General features: G+C 35.4%; 1 protein-coding gene across 2 annotated transcripts in view; it reads left to right on the top strand.

The window, feature by feature from the left end:
• Window positions 1-19693, top strand: part of LOC150086117 (2-hydroxyacyl-CoA lyase 2-like) — a 167190-nt gene that overhangs the window by 123847 nt on the left and 23650 nt on the right. Inside the window, exons 12-14 of one of the 2 annotated variants that reach the window (XM_090374390.1) lie at window positions 804-958; window positions 9966-10103; window positions 17021-17195. In XM_090374390.1, the coding sequence (XP_090230516.1) occupies window positions 804-958; window positions 9966-10103; window positions 17021-17195 (468 nt within the window). Of the gene's footprint in view, window positions 1-803; window positions 959-9965; window positions 10104-17010; window positions 17196-19693 lie in introns of those variants that run through there. The other variant, XM_090374391.1, reaches the window with a different exon arrangement.

Genomic DNA, 19693 nt, shown 5'->3' with positions numbered 1-19693 from the left:
AAAGGTCAACAAAATAATGTTTATGTTTAAACAATGATTTATTTATCCAAAGAAATGAAAAGACATTTCATTTTAAAGGGAGAGACATGTGGGGCTTTATGTACTATGCTCTAGGGAATACCAGTCACATGAAATGTATGATGAATACTAGATAATCACAGTGAATTTGATTGGGCTTGTTGTTGCACCTCATCAATTTGAATCACTTTTTGTTTTGTTATGCTGATGGACAACTACTTCTAGGTTTTGGAGTTAGGTAGCCTTCTTTGAAATGGCTTGCAATATTTAATACAAGTAGACCTTAAACATTTTTCTGTCTTCAGTTTGCTCTAAGGACTGTAATAATGTCATTACCATTTTTGTATTAAAATTTAATTAAACTTCTTTATCTTTAGCCAGCATTTTAAAATGAACGTGGCTGGATTTGGTTACTTAAGTTAGGGCTACAACTTCAAGTGCTTTGTCTTGAAGATGAAGGATAAAACCAAAACAAGCAAACACTTGAATGCTCTGATTTCAGAGTCATTCATTTTTACAACAAATGCAAAAGGTAACTTGTTTGTTGGAGTGAATAAATCACTTTGGCCACCTGTGTGGTCAATTTCAAACCTTTTTTTCTTTTTAAATTATTTTTTATTATTTTTTTTTCTTAATCTGACTGCAATTGTTGCAGTTAGATTGCAATGCAAGACACAATTTTTTATTATGACGTATGGTTTCAAGTTATTAATTTTTAAAAGTAGGAAAGGACTTTATAACCACCTTGTACATGTAGTTTTTTTTTTGTGTGTGTGTGTGTTTAGAATTCTGGAATTTTCTGGAAACCAAGTCTTGCTGTGCAGGCTGATGTTGGAAGTTTTATACAGAATTTGGCAAAAGCCTTAATAGGTTATAATTATGATAAAGAGTGGCTGGAACTTCTTAAAGAAAGAGATCAGGAAAAAGAAAAAGAAAATATGTATGTATTTTTCATAGGATATTAATCTTATTCAGTTTTTAATTGTTGAATAGAAAATTTTTAACCCTCCCCTGCTAATGTGGCATCTGATAGACACCACTTGTTTTTTTTTTTTTTTTTTTAATTTGCAGAAATGATATATACCTTTTCACACCAGCATTTGCTGAATGATTATACAGTATTTTTTGTTTAAATTTCAATATATTATGAATTACAAGAAATCAGTTTTTTAGTTTGGTATTTAACAGATGCCAGGCAAACAAAAGTTTCTGGCTTTCTATTACTCAACTCCTCTTCTCATAGGATATCTATCTGTGAAATGCCAGCAAGAGCTGTAGAGCTAGATTTTGCTGACTAAATGCAAAACAGCTGACAAAAACACTGGTGTTCATGTGGCATCTGCCAGATGGTAGGTAAACTTTTCTGTTTCAATTTGGTGTATGAGTGATCTTGAGAATTCTAAGAAATAGATAAAAATAATTTTATTATTATTATTGGTTTCTCTTGTTTATTTCTGCTCACTATTTCATAATTGAATTTAGCATATCATAAATAATAGAATACTAATTTAGTAAAAGGGCTAAAAAATTAATTTTATAATTGAGACAGAAAAAGGCGTCTAACAGATAATACATGAGCAATATTTCCCATTTAGAGCACACTTGATGGAAGGGTAATTAATGTTCAGCAACTTGTTCACAATTTGGAATGTACCAACTGTGTGGTACTAGATTTAGGGTGGTCGAAAATGAAAAAGACCTGAGAGTGATTGTACAGTTAGATATAAAGTTTTCTAAGCAGTGCAGATAGGCTGCCAGAGCAGGTTATGGAGTATTGTCAATGATATACAGGAATTTTTCTAGAAGGGGAAACGAGGTGATTATAGCCTGGAGTACTGCGTACAGGTCTGGAGGCCTCATTTTAGGAAGGATGTAGAGTTTCTTGAGCAGGTACAGAGAAGGGCAGCAAGATTGATGAGGGGAACGAAGGGGGTCCTCTTACCAAGGAAGGTTCAAGTCTTGCAAATTGCAGCAGCAGCTGGAGACTAGGCACCTGCTAGGTGATCTGATTGAGGTGTATAAAGCCTTGAATGAGTTGAGCATGCTGAATTCTGATGGGATTCTTCTGCTTTCTCAGATTATGAACCTAAGGGGGTATAAATTCAAATTGAGGAAAGACAGTTGTAGAATAGATGTGTGGAAATTTGCCTTTAGCCAGTGGGTGGGTAATTGCTGGAACAAACTTCCATCTGTTGTTGTTGTGGAAGTTAATAGCATAAATAAATTCAAGGAGGAACTGGACAAACTTTTAGAATGAATGGTTGTGTGAATTTTTTTTTGGCTGATGCTACATAAGCTCATACGCTTGCTTTCTTGCATCACATGCCTCTATTACTACTATTTAAATGAAAATGCCCTAGTATTACATTCTGGCTAAAATTGTATTATTGTGTTCAATGACTAGATGTAAATTTATCACATAAAAAGAAACTGTGATAATTGTATTAATATTCATTTTTGTACCCTCTTTCTTTTTCCACTAAATGGAAACATTTTGTTTTTGTATATAGGGGTGCTAATTATTTAACACCCTTATGATACTAACTTTTCTGGTTTACATGGAAGTTTTATGGAAATTATGTCATTTATGATATTAGAGAAGTTTTCCTTTCTTCCAGATTTCAGTGAAGTCTGTGATGTGCATTTTTTAAGAATGCATATGTGTTATATTTTTAAATTATGAGCTTGCTGAATTTTTTGTTTTGAAATTCAAAGTTCAAAGTGGCACTCTGTTGTGAGTACATAATTACTGTGTGTCTTGTTTTTAGTATTGGATAGCAGCAATGTCTCTATATGTGTTATGATTTCTGCCCTTGGTATACATGTCATATATATATAATTTTTTTTTAAATGGTTTAGGTTAATTCTCCTGATTATTTCTTCTTGAAAATGTTCAGCTTACCCAAAGGATAATTTATTTTCTGTAAGTATTGTTTCTCCAAATGTACTGAATAACAGAAGAATAAAAAAAATTCTTCCATTCATATGTGAAGTTCAAAAGGATAATAATTGAGCTAAGTTAGTCAGTGTTCCTTGAAGTGAAGAGAATTTTGAACTATGTTGGATTGCCTTTGCTTGAGGTCTATGAGTGATTGTTAATTGAGAGAGAGAGAGAGAGAGAGAGAGAGAGAGAGAGAGAGAGAGAGAGAGAGAGAGAGAGAGTTTCATGGGGGATACAAAGAACATTGCATTGTTCAGTGAGTGATATCAGGCTGATTTATCTGCAAGAACCCAGTTTTTTGTATTTTAAAGCTGTAATGTAAGTAGTTGAGGAGTCATCTATGGTTATTTTAACCATCTCATTGTTCTTCACAGTAATTCAGAGTGTGTGTGTGTGTGTGTGTGTGTGTGTGTGTGTGTGTGTGTGTGTGTGTGTGTGTGTGTGTGTGTGTGTGTGTGTGTGTGTGTGTGTGTGTGTACACTCTTTCCGAAAATAATGGAACAGAAATTCAGATTATCTAGATTAAATAAATCTGGTTTGATTTGGGAAAAGTGGTTCTTTTCTGTGATCAAAGTTTTAGTACAGATTTATTGCGGGGGAAAAAAAAAAAAAAAAAAAAAAAAAAACCAAAATAGCTTATTATATACTGTTGGAAAGAGCTCAATGAGTAGGTTTAAAATGTAATTTTAAAATATTTTTAAAATTAAAAATGGCAGTGTCAGACAGGAAAATGTGAGTAATTTTTGTGTTCCCTCCCCCTCTATTTCTGTTGCTAATGTAGCTAAAAATTTTAAAATCACATTATCTATGCGTTATTCGATGCTTATCAAGGGAAAACTATTTCGATTGAAATCTACCATTTACTTTTTGTGTTAAAATTAAAAAAACAATTTTTTTATTGCACTTTGTTAGTACACTTCTCTGTACTAAGTAACTCTCCTTTTGGTGACAAAAAGGTTGCTAAATGGTTAATAATTCTATAAAGGTCATTTATAAATTTTGCAACGATAAGTATTTTTTAACAATTTTCAAAGCTGTAGTTGTCCCGGCAAGGAGGTACTCAGAGAGCCAGTGTTGAGGCAGTGGTGGTGGGGAGGTGCCTGCGTGGAGTCTTGCACGGCCCTTTCCTGCCAGGCACTTCTCCCCCAAGACTTTAATCGCTTCTCCATGAAGAAGTTGGAGTCACTTCTCCCACCTTTGTCATTCAACAACTGGTAAGGCTCAAATAAACAACATTTTCGTTAGTTCCTCAGTTTTAGGCCAAGCTGGGGTACTAGAAACTTTTTTTAGTTACCATAAAGCTCTCTATTTGAGATACTACACTAACGACCATCCGTGATTATGGACCTTTCATCCTGAGTGCCCGACACTCAGTAGTTGATTTATTCAGTAATACTTTTAGATGTACTACCCTCCAAAAAAAGTATGTGGATGACACTCTTTTCATAGTCCATGGACCTTCCTGAATAAATAAATGACTCAGACCGGTATATAAGGAAAGTCTACAAGCCATATAAATTAGAGTTTTTATCATGGCGCGTGGGTGTGGAGGATATCTGAAGGATGTCTGTTACTGCATTCAGTCAACAGTTTTGTTCAAAGGAAGTAGGGTTATGGTGTAGAGTATGGCCTAAGACATTTGGTGGTTGTGTAGGGAACCATGAACACTGATGCCTACCTTAGCATTAGCATTAGCAAAGGCACATGATGCAAAAAGCAAGCTTATATAGCATCAGCCAAAAAAAAAAAAAAATCCCCTATTTCACCCATTCACTCGCTCCAAATGTTTGTCAAGTTCTGCCTTGAATCTATTTAAGCTATCAACTTTACAACGACAGATGAAAGTTTGTTCCAGCAATTAACCACCTGCTGACTAAAGGCAAACTTCTGCACATCTATCCTACAACCGTCTTTCCTCAATTTGAATTTATGCCCTCTCAGGTGATTATTCTAAGCAAGAGGATGAGTCCCGCATTGAGCATGCTCAAACCATTCAAGGCTTTATACACCTCAATCAGATCACCTCGCAGGTGCCTAGTCTCCAGACACTGTAATTTGCAAAACTTAAGCCTTTCTTCATAAGAGCAACCCTTTGTTCCATTCACTAATCTTGTTGCCCTTCTCTGTACTCGTTCCAACAGCTCTACATCCTTCTTAAAATGAGGCCTCCAGACCTGTATACAGTACTCAAGGTGTGGCCTGACCATTCCCTTATACAAGGGGATAATCACCTCCTTATCCCTGCTAGAAAAATTCATGTATATCATTGACAAGACACCATGAGGTACTCTTGCAGACTGTCTGCACTGCTCAGAAAACTTCATATCTGCCTGCACAATTACCCCCAGGTCCTTTTTATTCTCTACCACTGTCAGTGTGGTACCACAGAGTTGATACGTTACTCTGGGATTACTGCTTCCCATATGTAGTACTTTACATTTGTCAATGTTAAACTTCATTTGCCACCTCTCAGCCCATCTGCTCAACTTTTCTAGATCCTGTTACAGCAGTGTACTGTCATTAGTGTAATTAACTGCCCTGCCAACCTTTGTATCATCTGCAAACTTGGACATTAAGCCTGATATACCATCATCAATATCACGTATAAATACAGAAAACAACAATGGACCCAACACTGAACCCTGATGGACTCCACTAATAACATTAGTCCATGAAGAGCAGTGTCCATTGATTACCACTCTGTCTCCTCCCACTCAACCATCCGTTTATCCATAGCAGCAATTTGCCTCCAATGCCACACTGCTCCAATATGTGCAGCAGTCTTTCTTTCATGTGCAACAGTATCAAAGGCTTTTCTAAGATCCAAATATATGATATCAAAGTTATTCTTTGCATCCAGTTCCTTTGTGACTACATCATAGTATCCAATCAAATTAGTCAGACAAGACTTCCCCTTAACAAACCCATGCTGCGTCCGAGCTATAACTGAAGTCTTGTCTAGATGACCCTGCAATGCTTTTTTAACCAGTGCCTCCATTAATTTCCATGGAACAGAAGTTAAACGAACAGGTCTGTAATTACCTGTGTCTCCCTTTGATTCTCCTTTGTGGATTGGGGTCACATTTGCACATCTCCAGTCTATGGGTGCCTTAACTCTTGATCAGGTGCAACAAATTTCTAATGTGACCAGTAAAAGGTTAAAGAAGAAAGTATCAATTATTAGAAGAATTAACAAAAAGAATGTTTTTTTTTAAGGTAAAATAAATAAATTTTACCCATTGTTTTGAACATTCCTTCTAGTAATCTTTCCTCCTGAAAAATAAAATCCATGGGATCTCTTAGACCCCACGACCCCACACCTGGTACAGAGTTAATGTTTTGTGCAATTTCATGGTCCCTTGAATGTGGCAATTCTCTAGCAGATATCCATGTTTGTTTCAAGAGGATAATGTTCCCAATTCTCTGTCAGAGATCCATGTTTGTTTCAAGAGGATAATGTTACATGTCATATTTATAATGCTATTTGAGAATGATTCATAGATGTGAATATACAAAAGTTGGAATGGCTGGCATAGAGTTCCAGTTTAAACACCATGGAACACTTATGAATGTTCCAGGGTTCAGACTATTGTTCAGAATTTGTAAATGATAGACTGCAGTGATTGTCCTCTGTTCCTCCTATAGAAAAGTGACTAGACTAATATATACCACATCACTATCTTGACTGGTCACTCTTCTGCAGGAGGAATATGCTACTGCAGTCTATTATTCATTGGTGAGACTTCTACCCAGAAGGGTCGAGTGTGTCATATAGCAACCAAAGGGTGACTGATGCACTATTTAAGTGAATGGCAGTGATGTTGATTGGCAGTAATCTATAATATGTGAAACCAACATGTGTCTGGATACTTTTTAGAGGGTAGCGTATTTTATATATTTATTATTTTACTTTATTGTAGTTTTTTTTCTGTTCTCATCTTAGTTGGTTCATTTATATTACTATATACAGTGAAACTTCCCTTTAACGGACAGCCATGGGGAACGAAAATGTGTCCGTTAGAGAGAAGTGTCCGCTAACAAGAAGTCTGAGGGAGAAAAAAAAAAAAAAGGAAAGAAAGAAAAATCGTTAAACGTTTAATGTAAAATTAAATTAAAATATATACAGATTTTGCACAATATTTTTGTAAATAATATACATACAATTGTGCTATGCATATTATGACTTTATCTTAAGAAAAATGCATACAGTAATCACTTATTTTCTTCTGCACCTTCTTCCGGCTGATAATTTTGTTTTCAACATTTGTTTCGAGTGAAGAAACCATCGAAAGTCCTTCAGTATCTTCTTCAGCGGCAAAAAACATTTTTAAACGATTGATTTGTATGAGCGCTTCTTCTATTTTCATCGGTGGTTCGTCGTTAATAAGTTCTTTGACACAGAATGACCTCCTTCCATTTCTTCATCCTGATGAGGAACTTCTTGAAAAATATCGATGATAATGTCGTTGATATCTAGAGCACCATCTTCTGTAGTGAGGTTTGAGTCTATACCTTTGTAGCCAGGGTCACTTGTAGCTGAAGTATCGTACATTATCAATAGATGAAGTTCTTGTTCTTCTTGGTGCTCCACATTGCTGTTCACAACTTCAATTTTTGCGTTTGACAAGCCAGACTTTACAAAACAGTTCATGACAGTTTGTTTTCTAATTGCGTTTACTGAAGAGGAAATCCACTGAATCGCATCTAGGATGCTGATTTTCTTTGCACGGTCACTCGCACATGTTACATCGTTCATGTTTGCAATGAAGATGTCTTAAAACACGTTTTCTGTAGTGAAGTTTAAAATTTTTTATTATCCCTTGATCCAAGGGCTGACACTGCAGATGTGTTTGGTGGCAGAAAAACGATTTGAATGTTGGACAATTCAATGTGCGGGTGAGATGCAGCATTATCCATGAAAAGAATAATTTTTCTGTTTTGACGAATCATGTTTTGGTTAAAGTGACTTATCCATTCGCTGATGATATCTCGTGTCATCCACGCTTTTTTATTAGACTTCCAGTCAACATCCAAAAGATTCAACTTTATGCCCTTGAAACAACGAGGATTTTGTGGGTTTCCTATAACAAGAGGTTGTTCAAAATCTCCCAGAATATTTGTACACAATAGTACAGTCAAGCGTTCCTTAGAAATTTTTCCGCCCTGGCACTTTTCGTTTTTTAGACTAATTGTTTTTTCAGGAAGAGCTTTAAAAAAACAACCCTGTTTCGTCACAGTTGTAAATATCCTTAGCTTCAAAATCACAACATAAATCTTCCAATTTGACGGTCCACTCTGTTACAACCCCAGTATCAACAGATCCACCTTCACCACTTACGGTTTTCCAAGAAATTTTATGCTGAGTTTTGAACTTGTCTAGCCATCCCACAGAAGCTTTGAACTCATTTACTCCCATAGATTTCGCAACCTCCAAAGCCTTTTCCATAATAATAGGCCGCCCATTAATGGGAATTTGTTTAGCACGTGCGCGACAAATTTGAAGTCCAACAATTTTCGGGAATGATTTTTGAACCTGATCATTTCCGTGTTGCCAAAATTGTTTGAGCAGTTCATTTTTTTTCTTTAGGATGTCGCTTACCTGCGTCTTCCCGATTTTGAATTTTGCAGCGAGATTGCGAACACTATTTTTTTGCCGATCATACGCATTAATGAGTTCGACTTTATCTTTTAAAGTTAAATTTTTACGAGAAGACAATGTGCACTTCACACGACACTGAACAAAACTGAAAACTGAAACTGAAAAGACGAAAGGCCGACCATATTCTCCCCGAATTCATCAGAAGTTTTACACGTGCCTTAAAATTCTTGAAAAAGGGTTTAGACCGCGACGTAAACCTTGATAAAATTCAGAGAATCGGAAATAGAAAATAAACACACGATTGAGGCAATACGTGGAAGAAAAAGTTCCTAGAAAAAGGGCCGTAAGCTCGCCCGCTGTCCGTTACGGGGAGATCAAATTAAGTGCTAATCTAAACGAAACAGTGCAGATTGCCTGTCCGCGTCCGTTACAGAGAATGTCCGCTAGACAGAAGCTGCAAACACGTTAAAACCAATGGAGGTGAGTTGGGGAATTTGAAAATGTCCATTGTAGAGAGATGTCCGTTAACGAGAGGTGTCCGTTAGGAGAAGTTTCACTGTATATTTTAATTAAGTACATGCTGTGTTTTAGATTTTCAAAGAAGGATTATCACATACAGTAACCTTGAATTCATAAAAAAAAATTCATACAAATGTTTTTTGCTTTACTCAGTAGAATGAGTCATCTTTCATTAGAAAAGGTAATAAAAAAAGTAATGCATTCCATACAGCTCACCATAGATAGTCCCCTTGTCCTATTACTACCCAACTGCAGATAGATCAATTAATAATTAAAGGGGACTGAGCATGGCATATATTTAATATAGTATCCTGCATCATTTATCCCTACCTTCATTATTTAGTTCTGATATCATTATGTATTGTTTGCACTTGTTGCTTTATAATGCTCACATCAACTGCTAGCTGTGTGCTGATTCTGTTGCACGTATGCTAATATCTGTTGTGTTCAAATATTTGTTTACCTAAACAATTAGTTTTTCAGATAAATGTTTTAAATTAGCACAGGAAACTGTGAATAACTTAGGTAGTTTCATAGAATAGCAATTATAGTACTCTGATTTGAAGCTCATGCATATGGAGGGGAATTACTAATTATCTCTTGTATGCTTATTGGTTAAAAATAAGAAATGATGATTTGCTTAGGTAGCAGTTGCAGAAAAATTTCACAAACATTTTTACAGAAAATGTTTGATGTCTACTTTCCTGCTATGCACTCAATGGACTGTGGCATACTAAATTATCAGAATGAGTAGCAAAGAATTGTTCATCTGTATAATATATTATATAGAAGTTGTATTGTATAGAGATTTTGGATAACAGGTAATTAGGAGGGGAATAGGTTTCTTAATGGAAAGAAACATATTAAATGAAATTTAATCTTCCATAGGGAAATGGCAGAGAATTTGCCAGATATGCACTTGAATTCCCTAAAAGTACTACATGAACTTGATTCAGCATTAGGAGACAATACTATTTTGGTGGCTGATGGTGGTGACTTTGTTGGCAGTGCTGCATACATTATGAGGTGAGAATAATTCATACTATTTCTATTACACTTATTTTTTTAAAAGCAATGAATGTAGAAGAGTCAACACCTGCTTCTTGATTTATTATAGAAATATACACTTATTCTGCATTGTGAAAATTGGTTTAATTTAATCTCACTTAGAAAGAAATTAGTTCACGAAGAGCAGCTGCAATTAATAACGACTCATCTTCTACCATGCTACTCCAATTTGTACAGTTGTCTTTCATATGAAACAGTATTACTTCTTTAACCATTGACTTCATTATTTTCCCTGGAATGGAAGACCATCATACAGGTCTGTAGTTACTCACTTTGCTCTTTGATCCTCTCCCCCTTTATGAATAGAAGAGACACTTGCACATCTCTTAACTTGTAGGGATCATCCCTGAATCTAAGGATGGTTTCTCTTATGGATAAAGGTTTGCTTACCTCTTTTGCTGTCGCTTTTACTATAATTGGATAGATTCTGTCAGCCAAGTGCCTTATTTATGTTTTTTTTAGTTTCAGCAGTTTCTCTTTTGCTTAATATTCTTGATCTGATTATTTCTCTTTTCTCTCTAAAATGCTGGTGTAGAAAGTGGTCATCCAATAAATCCAGAAAAGTTCTGTTACTGTGTGAGTGATGAGTGCACAAGTTCCAGTCAATATAGGTTAAAATCTCTCATTATAAAATTCCAATTTACTGCTCAGTTCTATTTGACTGAAAAGTTGCTTATTACACTCATCACAGTAACATGTTTCTACCCGTAACATGTTTCTACCTCTCATTTTTGTTTTCCCAGTGTTCATGTTACACCAAACTGACTCAACATTACACTGACAATTTACATCAACTGTGCACTGCCTTAGATCCAGTCTGTTTCTTAACCAAGAGCATAACTTTCCCCCTTCTTTTCCTCTCTGTCCTTTCTGTACACACTGCATGTCCCACATTTAAGTTGTGCATCCACTATGTCTGAATGGCACCATGTTTCTGATATTCCTAATGTCTGCATTTCATGATTTACCCAATACTTCAAATTCATTAAATTTACTTAAGATGCTCCTAGCATTGGAGTATAAACAAAGATACGAGTGCATGGTTTTGCTCTTAGCAGCTCTAACACAGGCCATATATTTACTTGTCATATTAGGACCTCAGCAAGCATTGTAATCCCTCCCACACCATGATTTCCAGGCTTCTGCATGCTCCAGTAGAAGCAATGCACGAATCAGTTTCACTTCTACTTGCAGCTGCCATTAAACTATTAATTTGTGTACCCCCCCCCAAACTAGCAGCTTTCTGATCTGCAAAATAGCATCAGCAGACATTTTTGCATCCTTTCTAGTTAAATGGTCTCATCTCTGTAAAAACAGTCTCCCCTGTTAACAAGTACACATCATACTAAGAAAAATTCTTTCCCTTGAGCACAGTCTCTTTAGGACTGAAATGATTGATAGGGCTCTCATCATGCACTTCCTCCTATCATGTGTGGGCAAAATTGTTTGTGGTTGTTTGTTATTTGGTTTTTAGAAGCATTAGCAACTAAGGCCATATTGCTCTGGGGATATGCGGTGGTCATTCCCTGACCTTTCTGCATCCTCCGTATTTGGTGGTCACGGTCTCGAACCCCGGTCTAATCAAGAAGCATGTGCTACGCACTGCTGCTCCTGCCCACCTGGCTATGGAGGCGCCGTGGACAAAATTCCAGATACTTAGATTTTTAATTCTAACTTGTGGTTTTTTCTCAACATTACTCTGTACTTGTTAAGTAAATCCTTACTTTGCCTATTCTTAATATCATTGGTATCAGCATGTACAAAAATATCACCCTTTGTAACCTTAAAAAATAACTGTTCAACATCATAAACTTTTGCTTCTGCCAGACATACCCCAGTTCTATTTCACCTGTCCTACATTTCTCTGACAATAGCTCATAGCTGCCATCTGTCCAAATTTAAGATGTAGAATCGTTTTTTTTTTTTTTTTTTTTTTTTATTCAGTTTGACCTTTCTCAGTCTCACCATCATAATATAGTTGGTGACAAAAAATTTCTCCTTGTTTTTGAAAAAACTCAGTTTTTCTCCTCCTTTTCACAAAAAAAAAATAAATAAATAATAATAAAACTACATTAAAATTGGATTTTTTTTAACTTTGCAAATTTCTGAATATCTTTGTTAATGAATTGGCTTTTAGGTGTGCTATGGTAATCTACATTGCAGAATAGAAATTCCTGATAAGTGTTGGTCTCTCTCTCTCACTGGCAGTCATTTCATAGTTCTTGTGTAGTGCAAGGCAAATTAACAATGTCTTTCATTAAGATGCCAAAGAAATATCATGTAAAATTGCAGAAGACATATACACAAGATTTTCCATATAGTAAAATCTCAAAATGATAACATTTTTCTTGTGTACCATATGTAGATATGACTTTTCAATTTCAAGTGGCAGGAAACCTGATTTAATCAGAAATTAGAAACAAATAAGCATAAGGACAGTGCACAATGCATAGAAAGGAATGCAAAAAATATATATTGCCTTTCATGGTGACAATGAAGTCACGTGGCAAATATTTATTTGCATCTTTTGTCATAGAACAAAACTTCCTCTGAGTTGTGATGATTATGCAGCTCCTTTGTTCAGAAATATGTTTCCTGATAGCAAAATAGCAAAAAAATATGGTTGTGGATAAACAAAAGCAACAGGCATTGTTAATGAAATCACATGAATAGGGAGAGAATAGGTAGTAATTACTCTGAAAAATGGGACATTTTTGATTGCTACTGATAATAGTAATCAAACTGATTCCAAGTTATATTCAATTGTGATTCACCTTTTGTCATTAAAAAAAAAAAAAAAATGTAAAATCAAAAGCAGCTTTATCTGAGTGCCAGCACTGGAAGATGACCTTATGGACATGCCAGATATTGTTCCGGGTTGGCCCATGTTGTATTGGGTAGTCAACTTTTCAATAGTGCTGTGCCTGTTTGCCTGTACAAGTTGTCAGACCTGGCACTCACTTCTAACATCAACCTTTTGCTGACCTTTGCAGTTTTGCCGCCAGGTCGTTGTTTGACCATTTTTACGCCAATCATGGTACACTTTAACTACGGCGGCTCTCAAACACTCCACCAGTTCAGCCGTTTGGGAAATCGAGGCACCAGCTCGTCAAGCACCCACAATCTGTCCTTTATCAAAGTCCCGATAAATCCTTCATTTTACCCATCTTGTTCGGAATTTTACTACCTACTGAACCACTGACACCATATCTATGCTACGTAGGTCGACTAACTCCGCACTCTTGTACCTCATGTAGTCAATGGGTCGCATTCAGATTTCATAGGGTGGTCATAATTCAGTGAACACTTAGTGTATATGCAGAAGGATACAAATAGTAGACACCGTAAATCATGTGCCTACTACTTGTATCCTGCTAATATATAGGCGCCTCCGTAGCCAGGTGGGAAGGAGCAGCAGTGCGTAGCACACACTTCTTGATTAGACCGGTGTTCGAGCCCATCACCACCAAATACGGAGGATGCGGAAAGGTCAGGGAAGGACCACCGCATATTCCGGAGCAATATGGCCTTAGTTGCTAATGCTCCTAAAAACCAAAAACAACAGCTAATATATATTTACTTTTGGCTTCAACCTCATAAGCTTATTAAATTCATTCTAAATTTACAATAAATTTTTTAACTCTTTGTTTTACCTTTATTTCTTGGCACATGCTTTGCGTCAGAAACAGACTTTTTATTGTTGTCTTTTTGGGCAATCTTGGTGATTGACTCCTGATAACGACATCAGCATCGTGTGTTATGAAAGAAATCACGGTATACGTAAAAAAAATATATGTATAAAAAATACAAATAAACAAATAGAAAAGTTATATCGTGTCAGAAACAGACACTATTGTTGTCTTTTGTATGGTGGTTGACTCTTGATAATGACACCAGGGTTGTGTATTATGAAATTACTTTTTTTATGTGTTTATATTCATATTTTTTTTTTACTATACCATGATTTATTTCATTCCTTTACTTTTTTTTTTCTATATACTTTGTTCTTTTTCTGTTATCTCTTTGTTCTGTTACTTATATTTATTGTCCTGTATTCATTATGGTTGTTGGGTTATTTCTTTTTATCAGTGGTCCATGAAACACTCTTATCTTTGTCACTTTCTTCCTTCTCTTATCTTTGTCACTTTCTTTCTTTTCCTTTTATATGCTATATGTTTTCTATATATGCATATGCACCTATTGTCTTAACCATGTCATCCATCTACAAGTAACAACTCCACTCCTAGTGGATGAATTTTCATGAAATTTTGTTTGATTCTTTTTAAAAATATTTGTTGAGCCTTCCAAACTTCATTAAAATGGACCAATAGAAATCTAGCAATTATTATATCTTTTTTCCATACAATTTGTATTTAGAAATGAAATTCATAGATCAAATGCAGTTTTAATGCAGTATTGTTAGCTTTAGACAGTCCATGCATGCATATATGTGTATAATGTTTATTATTCTCCTCCCATATACTCTCTATAGTTGTAATAAACTGAATTGCTAAGAATTTAAAGCTATAGAGGTTTATTAAGTGATCTATAAAGTTATAATTTTAGTAATTATTGATAAGGAGATAACATCATTTACTTTTCGCTTCTATTAATCACAAAAAAATTAACTTAGTTTAAGAAAAAAAAACCTAATTGGCCTAAAGTGCAACAAGCTGCATGCATTAACTAACTTACTAACATTTAGTTTCAGCAATATCTCTTCCACTTCCTCTCTGTTATGACAAAATTATTCATTTCTTCATTAGAATTTGATACACTGCTGGCATCCCTATCCCTAAAAATCGTGTTGAATGTAGATGCAAAATACCTATTCAATTTGTCAGCAACCTGACCAGGATCATCAACGGTTAAACCATTCATATCTAGTGGACCAATACAGTCCTCCTTTCTTCATATGTGTACATAAGTAAAGAAGTTTTTACTGCTTGTCTTTGCATTCTTTGCCAGAGACTTCTCGTAATCTGCCTTAGCTTACCTAACCTCCTTTGTGACTTGATTGCAAACTAGTTTATATCTACTGTAGGCATCTATGGCACCTGATAATTTATATGTATCCCATGCATTTTTTTTCTGTGCCAAAAGTCTCATCAGTTCATCTGAAACCTATTTATGTTGGTTGATATAAAAAGTCTAGTAGCTTCTATAGATTACATCCCCGAGTGCTAATTTATAGGCATCCCATGCATTTTTCTTCTGTGCCAAAAGTCTCACCAGTTCATCTGAAACCTATTTATGTTGATTGATGTAAAAAGTCTAGTAGTTTCTATAGATTACATTCCCGAGTTAATAATTCCCGAGTTGGTAATGAAGTTACCAACTTTTATGTTGGTAACTTCATTAATTGATCCCACTGCAGAGAATTTAAAAACTATCTAAGACCTGTAATCACCTTTTATGAAAGCAAAAGACCTTTCCTTTGCCTTTCACAATGGTTACATCCTTAGTGGGTCTTTTATCTGCAGGTTTTTAATGCATGAAGAATTGCTGCTGATAATCACATCAAGAGTACCTCTTGCTTTTGTTGCCTCTCTGACATGCTGCTCTACAAAACAGTCATCCAATAAATCTACACATCTTGCTAGTATGTGAGTGACCTACCCACAAGTTCAGTCAGTATCTGGTAAATTAAAGTCCCCCATTATAAGATATTCTGATTTATTGGCCCACTCTATATGTCTGTAGCATACTCGTACCCTCATTCATGCTTTCCCAATGCTTATATCACACTAAGCTGACTCAGCATTGTACTGACTACCCATGTCCACTGGATGCACTCCCTTAGAATTTGTGCTTCTTAACTTAGAGCTTAAATTCCCCCCCCTTCCCGTCCTGTCTGTAAACATTGTACTCTCCATATTCACATTCTGAATCCCTTATATCTGAGTGACACCATGTCTCTGATATTCCCACAATGGCTGCATTTGATGACTTGACCAGTGGCACCTCTGTAGCCAGGTGGGAAGGAGCAGCAGTGCATAGCACACGCTTCTTGATTAGACCGGGGTTCGAGCCCGTCACCACCAAATACGGAGGATGCGGAAAGGTCAGGAAATGACCACCGCATATCCCGGAGCAATATGGCCTTAGTTGCTAATGCTCCTAAAAAAAAAAAAAAAAAAAAAACTTGACCAGTGCTTCAAATTTATTTGCTATGCTCTTAATGTTAGTATACATGCATCTGTTTTTACCCTTACTCTTAGTAACCTCAAACAGCCCGTGAATTTCTTGTTCCATGAGGACCCCCCCCCCCCCAGCAAGTCTCATCCCTTAATCACATCAAGGCCAAAATGGCTTTCATCATGGAACACTACTGAATGCCATTTCACCCTCCAGTTTGAGCCATGCACAAACTGGAGGCTGGAATGGCTCGAACCATATGAGGGGTTGCATGGAGAATAGCAACACTCCTAATATGGGCAGAAGTGGTTCACTTGTTCACCAAAGACACTTGTTCAATATACACTGGTCCTATCTTTTGTTGATGCTTCTAGGTTCTATGTCTGATCTTTGAATATGTGTGCTTTTCTCTTCCCATTGTGTCCAGTGTCAGTGAACTATAGATATCTCTTTTCCAACCAACTCTATAAGTTGGTTGGAAAAGAGATATCTACAGTTTTTTTTTTTTTTTTTTGCCAGGTAACAAAAACCCAGATCTTTATTATAAAATAAAATTATTATAACTATATTATATGATAGTTGTTAAAACTTTCTCTCATTTGTAGATTTCCAGAGAATGATTCAGGCATCACCTTTCATATCTAATTAAAAAGCAAAAATGATAATTTTAAAGTTTCAATTCTTTGATAACTATTTTCTGTATTGTAACATAATAAAACATACACAGTTTTACGTAGGCCAAGAGGCCCACTAATGTGGCTTGATCCTGGTGCATTTGGAACATTAGGTGTAGGGGCTGGGTTTGCCCTTGGTGCAAAGCTGTGTCGACCAGAATCAGATGTAGTTATTCTGTATGGTGATGGTTCACTAGGATTCAGTATTGCAGAGTTTGACACCTTTACCCGATTAAAGGTACAGTGAATTATGATAAAATATTTATGTAATATAATTTTATATATGATCTTGCCTTAATATGTTTGCTGCTATTTGACACAGATATGTATAAGCCACTCCAAAATGATATGCTATTGATGCAAATACCTGTTTTGCTTTAGCAGTCAATAAATGTGTGCTGTGAAAGCAAGCACAGGAAATGAAACAACTCCTCAATGCAGTACACTGATGGTGGAAGTTTGTGCTATTTTCATCAACATTTGGTTTTTATTTATAGTTAACTAAACAGTCTAGTAGCAGTAAAGTTGCTGTGCATTTTTATTTTGGATTTTGCATGTGATAAATTTAGTTTAGGCAGTTTAACACATTTTCAACGGAAAAGCGAGGTAAACTTTTTCTTTGGAAGATAACATGTGCTCTGTTTTAATGCCTTTAGAGGGCATTGTTTGATGTATCAGACATAAATAAAATTTAATATCTAAGAAATGGTAATGAAATGTCACCCTTTGTTACTGTATCTATTGCTAAAGGAATATTTTGATACATTAGCGTTTCAAGAATTAAAAGTGCAAATGTATTGTGTATTGCAATTATTACAAGTTAGTATTAGCATTAGCAAAATGATGTTAGGAAACAAAAGTGATATAGCATCAGCTAAAAAAAAAAAAACAACACTACACGTTCCTTCTAATAACACTGTCTAACAAACTCTGAAAATGACTGCTTAGCTACATTTCTTGGGATTGCTTTATGAATTTGAGTATGCCGATTCTGAACATGACCTTAGAAATGAAAAGAAAAATAAATATGCAGTAATATATATATATCAGATTTATTACCAATATTTAACTTCTGTACATAATACAGTATTAATCTTCGTAAAAAGTAAATAACAAGCTACAAAAATCGCAAATTAAAAAGTATAAAAGCCCTCTTTGGGTTAATCAAAAAAAATTTCCTTAAAAATGTAAATTTGGACATCTGTCTTTTGTTATCAGTGTGGCCGTCCTGAACTAAGAATCAGAGCATTTCCCGTCATGCAAGAAAGGTCCCACCTTCCTTGGAACCTCTTCTTCATTGTATATTTTGGTGGAATCTCTCCCCATTGTCTTCACTATCATTGCCAAGATTTGGCCTGAAAAAAATTCAAATTTTTGAATATTTATTCTGTAACTATCTTTATTCAATTTAAATTTATGCCCCTTGTATGTTGTCTGAGGAGTAAAAATACCATCAACATTTATCATTCTTAAACCTTTTAAAGCATTATACTATAATATGTTCCAAATTTTTTGATGCTGACACATTATGTTGTGTCAAAAAAATTTTACTCCTCACTTAGAACTTTAACTGTTCAATATTCTGCCCTTTTTTGTTACTGATTTTAAGTTTATGATAAATCCAATGGTACACAGTTTCCTTTGCTTCAAGCCAAAAATATGTTGACAAGAATAAAGGTGGAGGACGATTTGAAAGTTAGCCTTCAAAGAGAAAGAATGTATCCAGAGCTTACTGGCTGCAGGGTATGAAACTTGTCAAGAAGTATTATTTAGTAATTGTCTTTTATTTGCATCAATATATTGCAGCAAAAGGAAATCAAGAGTAAAAACATTTTGATATGATGGCAAAATTTTGCAAGACTTGGTTTTGCTCTGCCAAGTCTTGTTACTCTTCTCTGCATCCTTTCCAACCTATCTGGGATATGGTAAATGAAACATCACCCTTAATTAATGCAATGCCTAAACCTGTTTCTAAAACATTTCATAACCTTTGGGCTCTTTAAGTTTTGTCCTATAAAATACTATTGTGGAAATGTGCAATTTCTAGAGGGGGATGCTAAGATCAAATATTTGCACTAAGACAAATATTAGAAGTGTGTTCCCATAATTTTTGATCTGGCATCTCCTGTTTGAACCAGCATTTAGGATTTGTTGGCCTTGAAAAAACACCGAATTCAAATTTTAGAAAAATATGGCATCAAAGATTGTCTGAGGGGAAAATCCTCTTCTAAGATTGTTAATACTAAAATTAAACTGTGAGATACTCTTTTTTTTTTTTTTCTTTTCTTTTAAATTTGCATTCCGCTCTAGCTAATGTCAAGAAAAAACTGCATGTGTACCCAGTATGCATGAAATGTTTTTGTGAAAACATATTTGATGAAAATCAGAACCGTTTTAAAATTAAACAGCTAGAACTGTGGTTATGAATGATATAACGTTTTATGTTCACGCCCACTACTTACTCTACTGAATCAACGTTAGTATCATACTGGCAAAGCAATGACTGTTGCTTAGTGATGTTGTGTGGTACTTAGTCTCTTGGAATTTATCTTTGTAGAAGTGTTTTTAGGCCATCCTTCCCCTGTAAGTTTGTGTGTCCTTGAAAGTAGAAGATGTGGTGAGTGAAGTGATACTATTTTTGTGACTGTCTGAGAGGAAATGGCATTTTGCTAAACAAAAAACCATTCTTCAATTTCATCGATAATATCTTGCTGCTTTAAAGTAAAAAAATGGCTG

Source organism: Mastigoproctus giganteus, chromosome 5, assembly GCF_048544385.1.
Source record: "Mastigoproctus giganteus isolate SK-2022 chromosome 5, ASM4854438v1, whole genome shotgun sequence".
Taxonomy (NCBI): Eukaryota; Metazoa; Arthropoda; class Arachnida; order Uropygi; family Thelyphonidae; genus Mastigoproctus; species Mastigoproctus giganteus.
This window is presented reverse-complemented; position numbering and strand designations above follow the sequence as displayed.